The following is a 16,191-nucleotide window of genomic DNA, read 5'->3' as shown; positions in this document are numbered from 1 at the left end:
TGTTCTAATCAGTTCATCCATGAGTCCAAGAGGACCTACCTCTTGGGCATTCCTAAGATATTGTATTAACTATTGTAAGATCAGATGCCTAAGGTTGCTAAAATTAGCATTTTTAACATCATGAAGCTTTTCTGAAATTCAGACACGCATATCTTACAGGTTATGAGCCATATTGTTGTGCAGAGGAATATAAAGGTAAATATGCCTAGAAGGGTCATGACATGAAAAGGCTGAAGAGAAGAAACATCTGTGGATGTTGTTGAAGCCCTCGTATAATGTGGTACCCCTGATTCTAAAAAGAATACTACATTTTGAACAGATACTTACAGCCATTTCTTTTCTTTTTTGAGCAAGTGTGGAAAAATGTACAACAATAATCTGACAGTTGGAAAGTGAGGGTGACTCTTGTTCCTGGTATGAACATTGGTTGACTAAGAACCAGAACAAATTAATGGGAGCTCTACCTTCTGTGCATTTCCTGTGCTTATCATTCCACATGGATGCTGCATTTGAGACAAATTCTGATTAGTTATTCAGCAGCACATTTCCGTAGAATGTTATAACAACAGCGTATTTGAATAGGCTGTGAGCACCTGTGGTCTCTCCAGCATCAGAACAGCTCAAATCTCACATGCTCCAAGATAAGCTCCCGAGGTGTCTGAGGAGATGACCTGTCAAAGCAAAAGATCCTCTGGTGTGTTTATAATTGCAGTGACGTTTACACCCTTGAAATAAGAAGTTATTATTTTCCTCTGATCTCTTTATGTTCTTCTACCCTGAAGCCATTTTCCTCCCACTCCACAGCAACCTTCACTTTGGCTGTTGCTCTGTAAGTTTGCACTGCAAAGTGCTTTAAAGAATCAAAATGATTTTCCTCAAATTGCCATTCTGATCCACAGATGAAAATAAAGGTGCTCTTCAGAGGGCAGATGAAGAATACTTTGGAATATGCTTAAAGCCTAGTCTGTTTGAGGGACACAAAGATGGTTCAGTACGAAGACGTCTTTATATAAAGAGAAACAAAATACTCAAGATAGACTAATAGTAATGCAGAAAGAAAGAAAGTACTTAAATATTTTCATTTGGGTTTTGTGAACTTATGTCCTGGTTTGGGTCAGTTCTGTTGAGCACGGTGAAGATGAGCCAAACACTGCTCTCTTTAGAGCTCAGGAGAGACAAACTAGATTTGACAATTTTACAGTTAAATCTACTGTGTATATTTTGTGAGTGTTTTGCAATTGTTTTTTTTACAAAGTGCCTCAAATCAAACTTTAGTGCTGAATGTATTCAGCTTGTGCTTTCAGTAAAAAGAAGAAGCATGTGGAATACAGCATGGTTCAACAAAACACACATCTTTGCAAAACACTGCAGTATGTTAACAAAATGATCATCACGTGCTGAAAATGATTAACACCGAGTTTACAGCGACTTTCACTTTCGAACTCTGACCCCACACAATGTAGTTACTTGTCGAGTAATTTGTGACAAATTTGAATATCTCTTTTTTTGGGCATTTTCCCCAAATTTTAATAAATTCTTTTTAAGCATTTCTGTGGTATTGTTTTCACAAAAATGAGATGGATGGAGGGGAAATTTTGGAAGTGGGTCCAAGGGGTCATTTGAGCCAAATTAAAATAAGTTCCCTCAAGGAATTTTTGAGATACATACATGTATATGAATTGACATATGGAGAGACAACCATTATCCATTATAAAAATAAGCTTATAACATTTAGTTGCTTTTTATATAGCGGTTTTAGTCTTGGTCAACCTGCTTCTTCATAAATCTTACAGATGTCATCACCTTTCAAGTAAAAGTAATAAACATGAAAAGCAGAACATTTACAACTAGAGAATAAGTGGAATAAACTAGAAAAAGGGGTCTACAAGTATTCAAGTGCCACCTCCTGCAGCCGTGGCAAACAAATAAAACTCCACTGGTCAACAGGCCACTTGAGACTTGAAAAACTGAATGTCTCTAGGACCAAGATCCCATGACTGGTGAATAACACTGAGTGAGAGAGCAGAGACTATAGAGAGCGAGAGAGAGAGAGAGAGAGAGAGAGACAGAGAGATAGAGAGAAAGAGAGAGAGAGATGGGGTTGTCGTCACTGGGAGCTGCATCAGCATCACCACAACTTGGTGAAACAACTGCACTGTCCGGAGGTCTCTCTGTGCGTGCATGCGTGCGTGCGTAGGTTTGTATGCGCGTCCATAAACTGCGGGCTTCACGCTTCTCCTGACTGTGACTCTCTTCGGTGGATTCATGAGGACTTAAAGGTGCTAGAAAGTGGAGCTGCCGCACAACGGGAGCCATGGGTTGTACAAAAAGCCACATTACTTGTCTCGGCTTGGTCATTTTCATGAGTAAGTACAGCAATTCAGTCACCTCAATTAGCTACTGTTTTTCTAAATGTATAAACATTTTTGTCCTCAGCTCCTTTATTCCATTTTTTTTGTCCTGTAAACGGCGATTGAACTAATTTGCCAACAATGTGTCAAATGCTCTATGTAAACGTGTCACTCAGGTTGTATTAGGTCCAGTATTTAGACTAAGCCTGTTGCAGTTCGGTCTCTCGTGCTCTGTTAATATCCACACACACACACACACACACACACACACACACACACACACACACACACCTAAAGGTGTTTTCACATCCACTTAGAAAATCAGCCTTTGTGTCATAGTCTCTCGAGACACACTTGAGAGAATTTGATTTACATTCATTTACACTGCAGCACGACAACAAGACTTGGCAAGAAACGAGCTCTGCATCTGCTCTCATGGCAGTAAGTGGCTTTGCACTGATAGAGTACTGTATACTGTTGGTTGTAGTGTTTATGTGACCTAAACATTCTTTAAAAAAATTAAATTCAATAAGAGATATTAATAGTGAAGAACATTAATGCAGATGTAATGTCAACTTGTCCTTGTTTTAGCTTGGAGCCTAGCTGAAAGGAGTAGGAAAAAAATCAGTTATCAGCACCATTAAAAGAATAAAATATTTATTTGTTCACCTACTCCTATTATTTATTTCTTTGTTTCTGCCTGACATTAAATCTAAATTGCAAAAATATCATGTTTATGTGCTTGTTTCTTTCCAGAACTGAGCATTCTTAATGTCAAATGAAGTGAGCGAGAGCAGCAATGTTATGTCACTTGGCATAGAAAAGATAATGCGCTGATGTGGATCCACCAGAGCTGTCTTATTATCATTGCTTACTTCATCTAGTTTTAAATGTTCCCATGCAGGACATTAACATTTTACACTAGGTTTTGATCCCAAGTTTTCAGGCCACTGATAGGTTTTAACGAAAATGTGCAAATACTTTATGCTGTTTACGCACATAGTCAAGGTCTTGTACTGTACGTGGTAGATATTTTTCAGTCCTGTATTCATCACTATGAGAACGCATTAGGGAGCTTAGTCCACTTTTCTTTTCTTTTACAAAAGTGAGACACAAGAGGAGAGTCTCTTGGCCCTTTTCCTTCTTGGCTTTTATAACCTGTGTTGCTGGACCAGTGTAAGTGGAGAAAACACAGAGTGAGCATGTCATTCTGTAGAAGTAGTAAAACAGCCACATTTATCTCAAACCACAGTCTTTCCCTAGCCTTAGTCAAATTGGTGTTGATGCCTAAACCTAAACTTTGCATGAGAGACCATCCACCACATTAAATCCCTGTTCGAGTGTCCTGAATGTGATTTGTTAAGTGACCTCTAGTGGCACATAACCTAGGAGACCTTAAGGTCTTTTGCAGTAAGAGAAAGTCCATGTACAGAGAAGATGGATATGTCAAAAAACAGGAATTTCGCAAAAGACTTATGTTCAGCGCCAGTGTAAAACTCCTGTTTTTAATTGTAGCCATGTCCAAGAATTTAATCCAAACCTCCCAGTTTTTACTAAAACTAACCACTTGTCTTTGTGCCCAATTTTAAATCAATCAATCTGCAATGGTTCCATCATCCTAGGTTTGTATTTCTGATTATCTTCTCTGACAGCAAAGGTCCAGAATTAATGAGGGTAGGGACAAGAGACCTTAACAGAAACATAGAACACAGTTTCACATGAGTCTGAGCCGAACTTTGGTGATTTTTGCAGGAATCGAGGACCGTGCAGTTTGGCTCCTATTACTTACAGTCTAATCATGTTCTAGGGGAAATTTGATGAAGTGTGTTTTTTTAAGAGAAGCAGTAGTAGCCAGTAAGAAAGACTGTCACGTACATATTGCAGACTTTTCAGCGCCTTATGTTGTGCAGTAAAAACACGGTAGGTATTCACATCACAGTTTGAGGCACGTAGGTGGTCCTTTGTTCACTCCTTTAACAGCTCCGCCAAATGCCAAGTTGCATCTTCTAAAATGGCACAGGGGGGAACACGGCCAAAATGCAACTTTTCCATTAGTCTTTAGGAGAGAGTGCTTTTTTTTACACTGACTCATTGCCATCATTTCTATCAGCTGCTCTTCAGGAGTACATTGCACAGTGTTTCATATAATAAACTATAGAGTCTGAGTTTGTTGTGATTGTTGATTGAACAGCAGAGCCTCTCATACAGAGGTAACACTGTGTGTGTGTGTGTGTGTGTGTGCAGCATTAATGATCCCTCTCAATCTAATCATCTGTTTATTTTGCACCTCTTATGTCCCCATGTGTTTCTATGAATGTTAAAAAAGGATGGGTCTGATCTGCACTTAATCAGCAGAGATTGAATCTCATTACACCAGGCAGCGCACACAAAATATCGCACACGTACACACGCTGTAAGTCAGCTCATCACTTGAGTATATTCAATTTAACTGAGCATGGATCTTTTTAGAGTTTATTTTTTTATATACTTCTAGACAAACACTGCATTTATGTTTTGTTTAATGGCATTTAAGTCATATTAATCCTCTTGGTTACATTTAGACATGAAATTTACTTTAAGATTAAGTGGTATAAGTGGTAACTTGAACTTTTTGTCAAGATCAAAAGAAACGTTAATTAAAGTCTATCTTAACCTGAGAGGAGCTGGGAGAGTTTATGAGTCTGAGTTTCAAACATCACTGGAAATTAGTTGATTTTTCACTCAAGCTTCAGCCATCAGAAGATTTGCTTCTGGGTTGTGCATAAATGATCAGTGAGTTCAGCTTTTTCTTAGAGGTGCCAAAACTTTGCATCTGTATATTTGTCTAACTCTTCCCAGCAAATTGTTTAATTTCCTTTTTCTGCCTTCCTCCTGATTTTTTTCTGGCAGGATTTAAGGACTAACTTCAAGTTTTGGTCTCAAGCTATGCATCTCTGTTTTTGATTAACCAACGACGCAAAGAGACAAGAGCTTTCCCCCTAGTGTCAGTGTAGTAAAGTTGTTGTACGAGAATCCAGTGTCTTTTGCTCAGGTGTAGGTAGCGCTACAGCCAGCTAAAAAAGAGAGAGAGCAGATCAAAGCTGTGCCTCGGGACTGTCACTCTGCTCCATGGATAACAGACAGATGAACAGCCAGCTGAGTACTCTAGCATTCAAGGACAACTGTGGGACAAGAAAAACTGGTCGGATGTTGTTCTTGTTCTTGTCATCAAAACCGGTATATAATGAGAATGATATGACTAAAACAGACAAGAAAGACAAAGTTAGGGAGCAGCATTTGGAGATAAAACATGACAATAAGCTGACCGCTGGCAGGAAATTCAAACCAAGAGTGAGAGGTTGGACTTGGCAAATGTTGAAACTGCATTTAGTTTTTCTTTTTTTTCCAGAGCCAACACTGATGAGATGAGAATTTATGTCATTAAAAACAGACTTTTAGAAAATAATGAAAAGTACCCTTTACCATTTGTAAGAGCCCATAGTGATGTCTTTTTAATGTCTTATTTTGTCCAATACAGTCCAAACCGTAAGACATTCAATTTACTATCACACAATTCAAAGAGAACAACAAATTGTCACCTTGAAGAAGCTGAAACTGGTAAAATATGGGCATTTTTTTCGTTTGTATCCAGTAGTCAATATGTTGGCTGGTTGCATCGGATTACTTAGGTGCTCAAAGTGGGGGGTGGAACTTATCATTTTTTGTCTCACAAATTCAATGGCCATATTTAGAGTAACTGCACAGATGGTGCTTCAAAGTCATACCTTTCTTTTACAAAGGACAAACAACAATCATTACTGGAGGGAGAGAAATCTTCAGGTAGGCCAAAAACACACAAAAGTCCTGTGGGTGTTTAATCTGAAGAGACGCTGCTGTTGATCGTTTTCAAATTGTGCACCACAGGCGCACAGGTAATAAGCTCCACAAAAATAGTTTAATTGTTTATACACAAATGTTTGAATGAATAGACAGACCTCCAAAAAATGAACATAATCAATATAACTTTGTCACTCAATTGAATAAAATCTGAAACATTGCACTGGAACAGATAATGATTTTTTTGGAGACAATTGTTTTAAAAGGGCTAATGTACTTTCCATCAGTTCTTCAGGTGAGTGTCATCACCTTTTTTTTTAATAGGCACATGCATGTAATGTGGATGATAGTATGTTTAAGTTGTGTTGCATGGTCTCTTGATACTTCTGAGGGTTTCCACTGGCTACTCCAGTTTCCTCCCACTGTCCAAAAACATGGAGCTTTAATTAATTGGTGACTCCAAAGGAGCTGTAGGTGTGAATATGAGGGAAAGAATATCTCTCTGTCTCAGTCCTGTGTTAGAATCCAAGATTATTGGATGGGCGATTTAACACACGAAAGCTATATCACAGACAGCAGAAACTGGGGTGGGGGGGATGCTCTTTATACATTTCACAGCCACAGATTTACATTTGGTGAAGAATAGCTTAGGAATAAATTGACATTGTTCAATGAAAACAGGCCGCCCTGAAAGGCAGCGAAAGGACAAAATAGAACAATAGATATCCGATGTCAGACTCAAGGTCACATGTTGGTTTATCATGGGAAGTGTGTTTTGCAGCCTTCTGGTTAATTTGGTTCTCACACTTCAACGTTGTGATTCCTTACCAAAGAAAAGATTTGTGAGTGTGTGGTAAAGAATAAACAGGCAACAGCCGAGTCAGTGTCTATAAATAAATGAATAAACAGTGACTTTTTTGGCCTTTCTTGTACAAATTGTTGCTCAAATAGACAAACAATATTTTGTTACCAGGAAACATTTGGCCTTGTGTTTTTAGTTTTCTCCATATTTCAAGAAAGATTGCTTTAGCACACTGTCAGAAAGAGTTAGTCTTAATTTAGCGGGCAGCAGATATTCATTCTGGTCCACTAAAGCAGAGCAGTGAGTCATACAGAAGACAGCTCCGGCTCTGCTGGTCACGGTGATGTTCTGGTTTAATTTATGCCTCTGTGCTGAACTGAAAGACAGCGTACAGAGAAGTGTGTCCTCAGTCTTGCTAGACTCTGCTGATTTACACTGAGTGGAAGTTGGAATTTGTGGTTAGGAATGAGAATGGCGGCTACAACCCCTTTGGATCCCTCAGTGTGATGTTATTCAGACAGATGTGGCCACAGCACAAATTAGTTAGTTGGTCAAATTAACGACGGCAGATATGGTCACATGTTATTATTTGTAATGTATTTACCTATTTCATTTACTTATTAAATGCTATTCAAGTAAATTAATCAGTATGCACATTTTAAATCTATAGTAATGTTCATGCTTCCATCACAACATGTTTCATTTTGCTGTGATGAACATAATTTATTGTACTGATGAGCTGGTGCCTCAGATCTGTAGGAGGTTTGTCCATACCTTCAACAGCCTTTACAAATAATGCCTCAGAAATTGTTCTTATGATTCTTGTTGGATTTCTTCCATCCATCCATTTTTACCAAATTGGGGGGAGGCGGGCGGTGAATTACCATAAACAGTTACTACTTACAGATTATGATAATTATACTTTTATCATTGGTGCAGCCACAGTCTCGGAGTATTTCTTCAGCTAAAAGAGCTTCTTGTTATGAGACTTTACTTGTTCAACAAGTCGTATTGTTTTTCTTACAATTCTTTTCAAGTGAGAACATTCACCCAGTGAGTAGTTCTAGGAAAGTGGGTTAATTAATTTTCTTCCTGACAACTCATTTACTCCAGTGTTACCATAACATTATGTTAAACATTACTCATGTAAACAGCATTACATAGCATTGCGTAGCATTAGTAGTACATTTATGCAGTTCAGCTATTTGAAAAACTGACTTTTAGTAATAAATGACCTGAAGAGAGATGGTTAGGGGACCCCAGATATCTGCCTGAGCTGAAAATTTACAAGCATGCTCTGTTTCATATTAAGCAGGTTCCACCATGATGAAAAATGCACTGGACAAAACACATCACATCACACAATGTCATAAAAGCTTGTCCAAGCTTTCAGTCTGCAGTATGCACTGTATATCAGCAGTTTCCCTCCATGTTAGCTAACTTATTAAACGGACATCATATGTTTAAAAGACAGAGTCTTTTTGTTGAAAAAGGATTATCTTGGAGGAAACTGCATACCGGTACAATATATTAGCTAACTGAAGCCAAGCCGGAACCAATTAAATCTTAATTGAGTTATGGGACTTAATTCTTTTGGAAATACCATAAGCCTGTATTACTGCACATGAATAGGTTTCAATAAGTGTGTGTGATGTGGATGAATGTTGTAGAATCTTAGCGAAGATGCACATATTTTGACAGTGTCATAATCTGGTTCTTATTAAACGTTTGTTATAAAAGGAGCGAACCTTGTGGTCTCAATGTTCTCAATGTGCTACAGAGCTGATGGACTGAATGGATACAGAGGAGTAGCTTTTAGTTTCCTTTTGCACAAGCACAATGAAACTCACAGTTTGGCTAAGTTTGATATAACTTAATGGACAGAGTGTGAATAATGGACTGGACACTTATGAATCAGAGAAGATATTTCCATGCTGCTTATTCACTTCAAGTATAATATGATGTGCTCAATACCCGTAAAGGTAACGGGATGGGAAATTTAAGGTTTTGTGAATTATAAGTGTTATTTTTACTTTTCAATGTTACATTTAGTTTGCTTCTTCATTGTCTCATTGAAAAATACGACTCCCTTCTAAAAATTTGTTTTAAGACTTCATTATATTTTATTTTTGTAAGAACAAAGGTATGTTTTGAGAGCATAGTCTAAAGGTGCATGTTATTTTTATATATTATAGTAGATTTTCGGCTGGAAGTTTCTTTTATATTTCTACTGAATGAAAAACAGGGATTTTTTTCTTTTAAAAGTTGTTCACTTGGCACAGGGTAAGATCAAGAGATTTTGTGCTAATTCAGTGTGGGAAGTAAATTTAGTTTGAGTATTATGAGTGACACTGAAGGAAATGAGCGCAAGGAAAATTAAAACATCAACAATGAGCAATCTAATGGTTCCAGATGAAAAGTTTTTGTCATGGGTTTTGTCATATGTTTTTCATTTTGTAACTTACATCCTACAAACCAACTGCACGTGTGCTCTGAATCAGTTGCGTGTTTACATTCATCCTGAAAATTTTGGGTTTCTGCAACTGTCCTCCAAAGAAAACAACAGCATTTCATCTAGAATTTGCTACTAAAATATGCAATAAACATGATTTTTAATAAACCTTTGGCCCTTACTTGGACTCTGATGACAGCCTAGCTGAGGGTGAAGCGGAGTGGTCTGCCGAAAGGCACAGGGGCAGGCTCTGGCACCTGCAAGGAGTTTTAAATTCACTGGTAGTAGGTGGAGTCTGAGTGGTGGTGCCTGTGAGACGAGCAAGAAGTTAAATGAGGGAAAGGACCATTTAAAAATAAGAGATGCATTAAAATGTCTAAACATGTAGGGATTGAAGGAATGGTGGGTGGTGGAAGAAACGTGGAACTAGAGAGATGCGGATGAATCTGAATCAGTCTCACCATTGAACTACACAAAACTTCCAATTGTTGTTTTGTAAAATGGTCTAGAATAGTTTGTGTACCATTTTTTTTCCCAGCAGCTTAGAATTTTTTTCACTAGGACATTATTGTTGAAAATCCAGCAGGAGTTTGGCTTCCTGAATCATTGACTTGTTATTTTCATAATGATTGCATTAATGATGCAAGTTTTTGTGCTGGTACTGTTTTGACTAAATTGCATTCATGTGAAGAAAAAGACATAAAAATATTGCTAAGGCCAAACATTTGATACAATTTCCAGTAGTAATGAGGGCTTTCAGCAATTGTTCCCAAGTTGCCTGGATGCTTATTCTGTCTTTATCCTGCAATAAATCTTTTAACAATGTGAGGCCAATTCGATGGCCTTGAGAGTTTTGTGTATATTTTAGCTGTTTTCTAATGACTTTGTAGACGACTGATGTATAGTTAGAATAAAAAGTAGATTTATGGTTCAGAATCCTGCTGGTATGCACAAATGGTTTCCAAATATGCATTTGTACGTCTGGAGTCTAACAGATGTGGATTTGATAGGAGATAGCGGTGTTTGCTTTTCTTATAGATGGCCTCTGAGTGCAGATAAGAGCACAAATGTGTTTTGTGGCGTTTGAGAGGCTGGGGAGAAGTGGAATTTGAAACTCAGTAATAATGTGTTGGGAGTTTAGGTTTGAGTTTAGTTTCAGTCTTAGTGGCCACACATACCATTTGACCTCAGCACTACACCCCAGCTGAAATGATAGCACTGATGTTTCATAGATCTTATCTCACTTCACAATGGTGGTAATATATCAAACACCAGTACAAACAGTTTCTGTTTCGGAACAAGGAGTCATTTCTCCTAATCGAGTGCATAAATAGCTTTCTAAGTTAAATATACACCAATATCAAAGCAATAGGTCAGCTTGGGAAAAAATTAAGGCCATGATCAATTTGGGACAGTGCAACTGCCAAAACATTTTGATTGATTGTTGTGATTATGGAAAAGTGTTACCAGTGTATCTTGTAACATATGCAACTATGATTATTTTGCTGTTTTAAAAACTTTTTTAATAAGCTATTTGTTTATTGCGGTAGTGTTAAAAAAAGCTGGTTAATTTTCTTTTATGTTTGAGAGTAAAATGTAAAAATCTACTGGCCTTGTGTTAACTACAGACCTTATTTCAGCCATTTAAATGAGGCAGGAGGGAAGCAGATTTTTTTAGCAAATATTCTAAGTTAAATTGGTACCTTCTACTTTCAACAGCACGCAGCCACCGCAGAACTTAGATTTCTGTCAAAATGTGATGTGCGTCCATTAAATAGACAGCTGCAGTATCTACAAACAAGTTTAGATTGTGGTTACAGGAGCAGGAGAACATAACTTACACTTTAAATTACATTAACTATCTGGGACTGGGGACTTCCTCTAAGAAATAACTATAGTGTTTTTGAGAGATCCTGTAGACTGCTCTAAAATAGACTCTCTCACTTTTCTGATTATTTTCTGATGTAGTGCTGAAACATCATAATCTCTACTGCAACATGAGTCACTCAACTCATTGGACATTCCAAGTCCAGTTGGTACCAAACAGCACATTTGGAAAAAAGTTAAAAAACCTAACCTAAATGAATCTCACATAGACTGTATACAAAAAGCTTTTGTAAGTATTCAACTCTAGATTATTAGCCGTGTCCTGTTAAGCTTATGTCCTCTGGCTGTGGGTGAACATGGCACGATCACTGACCCTCTTTGTCTCTCTAGCAGCTTGGCGATTTCTTTTCATAGAAAAGTGCAACATGGTGTACGTACTCTACTAAACTCAATAGCTCCGGAAAATTATGATGCTGAGAGTACTAGCTAATGTGGTAATTTTACAGTGCTGTCAGTTTTACGTCATGCCAGTGTCACTGCTGCACCATCTGTCTATAAAACACTATTCTTATCTTCTGTAACTGATTGTTGTTGAGTAAGAGGCCTTGCTACTAATTTTCAGGAAACTCATTGACTTTATGTTGGTCGAACACATCACTAAGACCCACCTTTCTCTGATGTGGTGCTTTGATGAGATGGTACCCACAGATAAGTCAATGCAGAAGTTGATTCCTTTAGGAGGGAATGTTTGAGGTGAGGGTGACAGTTTTTTCATATTTCAGCGTGTTTGCCCTTATAAATAAAGTGCAGAGGTGTGAGACAGAAAATGTGCTTATAACTGGACACTTATATGACATGTAAGTGACATACAATACCTATGTAGAAAAGGGAGATAGAAGCCAGTTTATTGTTTTTAATCATGTTAAATATGTGATGTATTAAATAAGTGAACCATAACATACATTTCTCTCAGGGGTGCTTTTGTGTTTGTGCACATGCTTGTGTATAATGTATATCTGCATTTTTCATTGGTTTCCTTGTCAATAGATCCTTCTCTAAGCATCCATTTGTCTTTGCAATCCATGCAATTAAGTTGTGTTCTGACTGAGTCATACCTTTTTATTTGTTGCGTTTTTACACTTTTTCACCAGTTACAAATGCTTGCAGCATTCCCATTCATTAATATTTTCAAAGGTAATCTGCAGTGTTAGTCAAATGTAATGTTAAATGTAATTGTGATGAAATTTGTTAGAACCATATAGGTTTCTGACAGAATGCATAATAACGTTTAGTGATCACTTAAAGGATATGCCACCAATTATTTGTCAAGGTCGGTGTCCATCATATGTTTGTCACATGTCAATGGGCGAGAAGGAGGGTACAACCTAGATAGGTCTCCAGTCTACTGTAGGGCCAACAGAAAGACATATACAGACAAACAACCATTCACATTCTATGGGCAATTTAGAGTCACCAGTCAACCTAACATGCATGACTTTGGATTGTGGGAGAAAACCGGAGCACCCGTAGGAAACCCAAGGGGAGAACACACCAAGCAACTACAGCCAGCAGGGGATATGATCTATGGAACCTCCTAGTTGTGAGTCGGCAGCGCTAACCCCGCCACCATCGTGCTACCGAAATAAGAATTTAGACAATTAAAAGGGTACTATATATGGAATATTTCTAGGTCAATTTTGACCTTTTTTGTTTTAAACTGTGAGTCTTACGTATGACAAAAAGTTTTTATTTTACAATCAGCAGGTGATACTTTTTATCTGTATTAGCAAAACCAATGACCTTTCCATGAGTCATCATCACTCTCACCTGCTCTGTACTGTTTTGTGCCAGCAAAGGTGGTAACGATTGCAAGTATGGTTATAGGCTTATTTTTGCATTTAGCTCAAACTTCCACTGTGTGATACTGGATAACATACTGTAGCATAGCATGCATTCAATACACAATATAACACTCATTGTCAGAATATTGATATCGAACCTTCTGAAGCTGTGGTGTTACAGGGCTATATGAGTTGACAAATTCAATTCTGCAGAAAGCTTTGCAAACAGGCCCAGATGTCTTTTTTGTCCCACATTTCACTGTGGTGTGAACTAAATCCTTTGAAGGCAAAGTGAAAGATGAGACAGTGGAAGATTGCTGGGAGATGGAAAGTAGATTGGTCAGGTCTATTAGTGGAAAAATGGCCAACTCCATTATGCTGCATTTTCTGTGAGAGAACAAGATCAGAAGAGGTTACTCTCTCCAGCTATGCAGCTGCAACTCCAACTACAAAACCACAACCTTGAACTTAACCAAACTACAGTCACCATGAGCTGTCAGCCTCTAAAACACTCCCTACTTTGATACATTCTCACAACACAGCCTCCTCTTTCTGCAGAACGGGTTGCAAAAGCAACATTCTCTTCAAAGCGCATCCAGTGTCCTGGACTATCATCAAAGTTAGAAGCTGCTCTGCTTTCTAATAACGAGGCAGATCATTCGCTCTTATCTCATGCCATGTTAAAACAGGAATTTTTTTTTCATCCAAAGTGGACAAGCCAAAAAGGGAGCAATGAAAGGCAGTTTCAAGGGGGATTCCCTCAAAATGTTGATTTCATGTTAATAATAGTCTATTAATGTTTGTCTTCTGCCTGAATCCTCATCCCAGATTTTCTGGTTTCCGTATACAGGAATCAATCCATAGCTGCTTTTTCTCCAAAAATACTTCAGGAGCCCCCCTCTCCCACTACCACCATAAGTGCTTTTAATAAACTGTCTTTTTAAGTCAATTTGTCCTGCGTGACTTGTTTGACCTTGCCTTGGAGGCATTACAGAACAGTATTGTGACTGTTTAAAGGTTAAGAGGTTAAATACTGTAGCAATGACCCACTGGGATATAAGGGTTTCTCTCTTAGTCTGGTGGTCATGCTAGTTATTACGCTGAATGTCGTGTCATGTGTAAAGTCCCTTCCCTCTTAGTCATCCTCTTTCATTGTGTTAGTGAGCAGCCATATCTAAAGACTTACTCCAAAGTAAAACTGTGAAGTGGTCCTATTTCTGTATTAACCTTTGGGTGGATTCATTCATGAATTTATCTATTTACAGTATAACTTAGATAACATTTAACATTTCCAGAGCATGGGCCATGTCCCAGCATTCAGTAGGCTGATGTGAAGTGCACACTGGGCACTTTACAATTTGGTCACTGGCCAAAAAGATAAATACAAACAACCAAGGGAGACTGTTTGTTTCTAATCACTGGGACTAAATGTGTCATTACTCTAAAATATTTATATTGGTATACTGTACATTTATGTACATAGAGGCTATATAACCGTTCTGTATAATGTGTAATGTGCTGTATAAAAGTTACATTTGTTTTCACAGTTTTCACAAGTATAATAGATAAAAGATTTTTTTAAAAGTTATGTATGAATATACAATAACAAATATAAATCAGCAACCATACCACTGGTCATCCTACTGTATGATTTCCCAAAGGATGAAACCTAATGACTGTTGATTCAACCACTTTTTCTCTAGCACCACTTTAAAGATTTGTGTAAAATATGTTTTTTTTATATGATTTAACGATATTTGGTACAGACATGTATTTCCATCAGGATGAACTGAATGACTTGTGTGAGCTCTTAACTGTTTATGTAGCTCCAACATCGGGTCTACTATTTTGTTTCATGACCAAATATCTGCAAAACGTATAACGTCCGCCTCAGATGTTTTTTAACGTCCTGACATTATTATTTAGCTTGCACTGAATCCTGTACAGCCTCTAGCTGCTATATCTACAGACTAAAACAAGTGCTGTAACCACTCTGTCTGTCTGTCTGTCTGTCTCTCTCCTCAGTTAGCAGTACCTGTAATGCTCTCTTTGACCGATTCCTGGAGGAGAACCTCTCGGATCAGTTGTTTCCTCATCCCCTGGACTCCAAAGATTACAGACAAAGTGAGAGTTGTGTACTTACTGCTGCATAGACACAGTCTTAACTAAATATTCCCATAATCATATGTCATTATTATCACTATGATTACCTGCATCCACTTGAAAATGTTCATTTGCTGCACCTGAAAAGCTAAAATCTTCTTAAAGGTCAACAGTGACTATATTGCCAATTATCCACCACAGGAAATTTGACCTTTGAAGAACAGACAACTGCTCATTATGACTTTCCGGTGCACGTTATACTCAATTTGTAATGTCAGTCTATTAGATTGAGAAATTGAAGGAACAATGCAGCGTGTGGACAGCAGGAAAACAGTTGATTTATGACAAAAAACATCAATAAAAGGGTTCAAAATAATTTAATAATGTATAATGTATCTATCCTTTATCCCCCTGAAGGATTCCTGTGGCTGTCTGTTATATTACTGGTTTCCTCGCCAACATCACATGATGTCTCAGACACCTCCCTTTTTCTCATCCAGTTCAGCTCCCAATGCAGACAGACACATAATCAGCCCGTCTGTTTGGGTTGTAAAAAGATTTGGGGTTTTATATTAATCAACTCAATTTAATTCAGTTAATATAAATTTTGAAAAATACTAGGCTATGTGGCAACAAAGTGTTTTTCTGGCATGCCATGATCCAGGTGTGACTCCTGGAATGTGTTAAATTTATCATTTCTAATTATAAAGCACTGACAGATGAAAATTGCTGAAAGTTTATTTCCCATTAACTATTGCATATTATCATGTATATGCATCCCACGACAGTGTCAATTACTACGTGAATGTGGTTACAGCTCTGTGTTCAAAAACCTTTTGTGTTCTCAAGGAACTGTTAAATACATTTCACATATTCCAAAAAAAAAAAAAAACCAGCCACACTCTGACATTCATAAAAATACATTTTGGCTTATTTTTCACTGTCATTTCTTTTGATCAAAACATTTTATCACAACATATGTTAGTATTGGCTTGGCAG

General features: G+C 37.7%; 1 protein-coding gene across 1 annotated transcript in view; it reads left to right on the top strand.

The window, feature by feature from the left end:
- Nucleotides 1–2,094: 2,094 nt before the first annotated feature.
- ltk (leukocyte receptor tyrosine kinase) overlaps nt 2,095–16,191 on the top strand; it is a 45,245-nt gene continuing 31,148 nt past the window's right edge. The window contains exons 1-2 of the mRNA XM_067480746.1: nt 2,095–2,366; nt 15,115–15,213. Of these exons, the coding sequence (XP_067336847.1) occupies nt 2,315–2,366; nt 15,115–15,213 (151 nt within the window). The 5' untranslated portion in view covers nt 2,095–2,314. The remainder of the gene's footprint in view (nt 2,367–15,114; nt 15,214–16,191) is intronic.

The sequence above is a fragment of the Channa argus genome, chromosome 16 (assembly GCF_033026475.1).
Source record: "Channa argus isolate prfri chromosome 16, Channa argus male v1.0, whole genome shotgun sequence".
NCBI classification, from domain to species: Eukaryota; Metazoa; Chordata; class Actinopteri; order Anabantiformes; family Channidae; genus Channa; species Channa argus.
The sequence above is the reverse complement of the archived record's forward strand: the minus strand, read 5'-3'. Positions and strand labels throughout refer to the sequence as shown.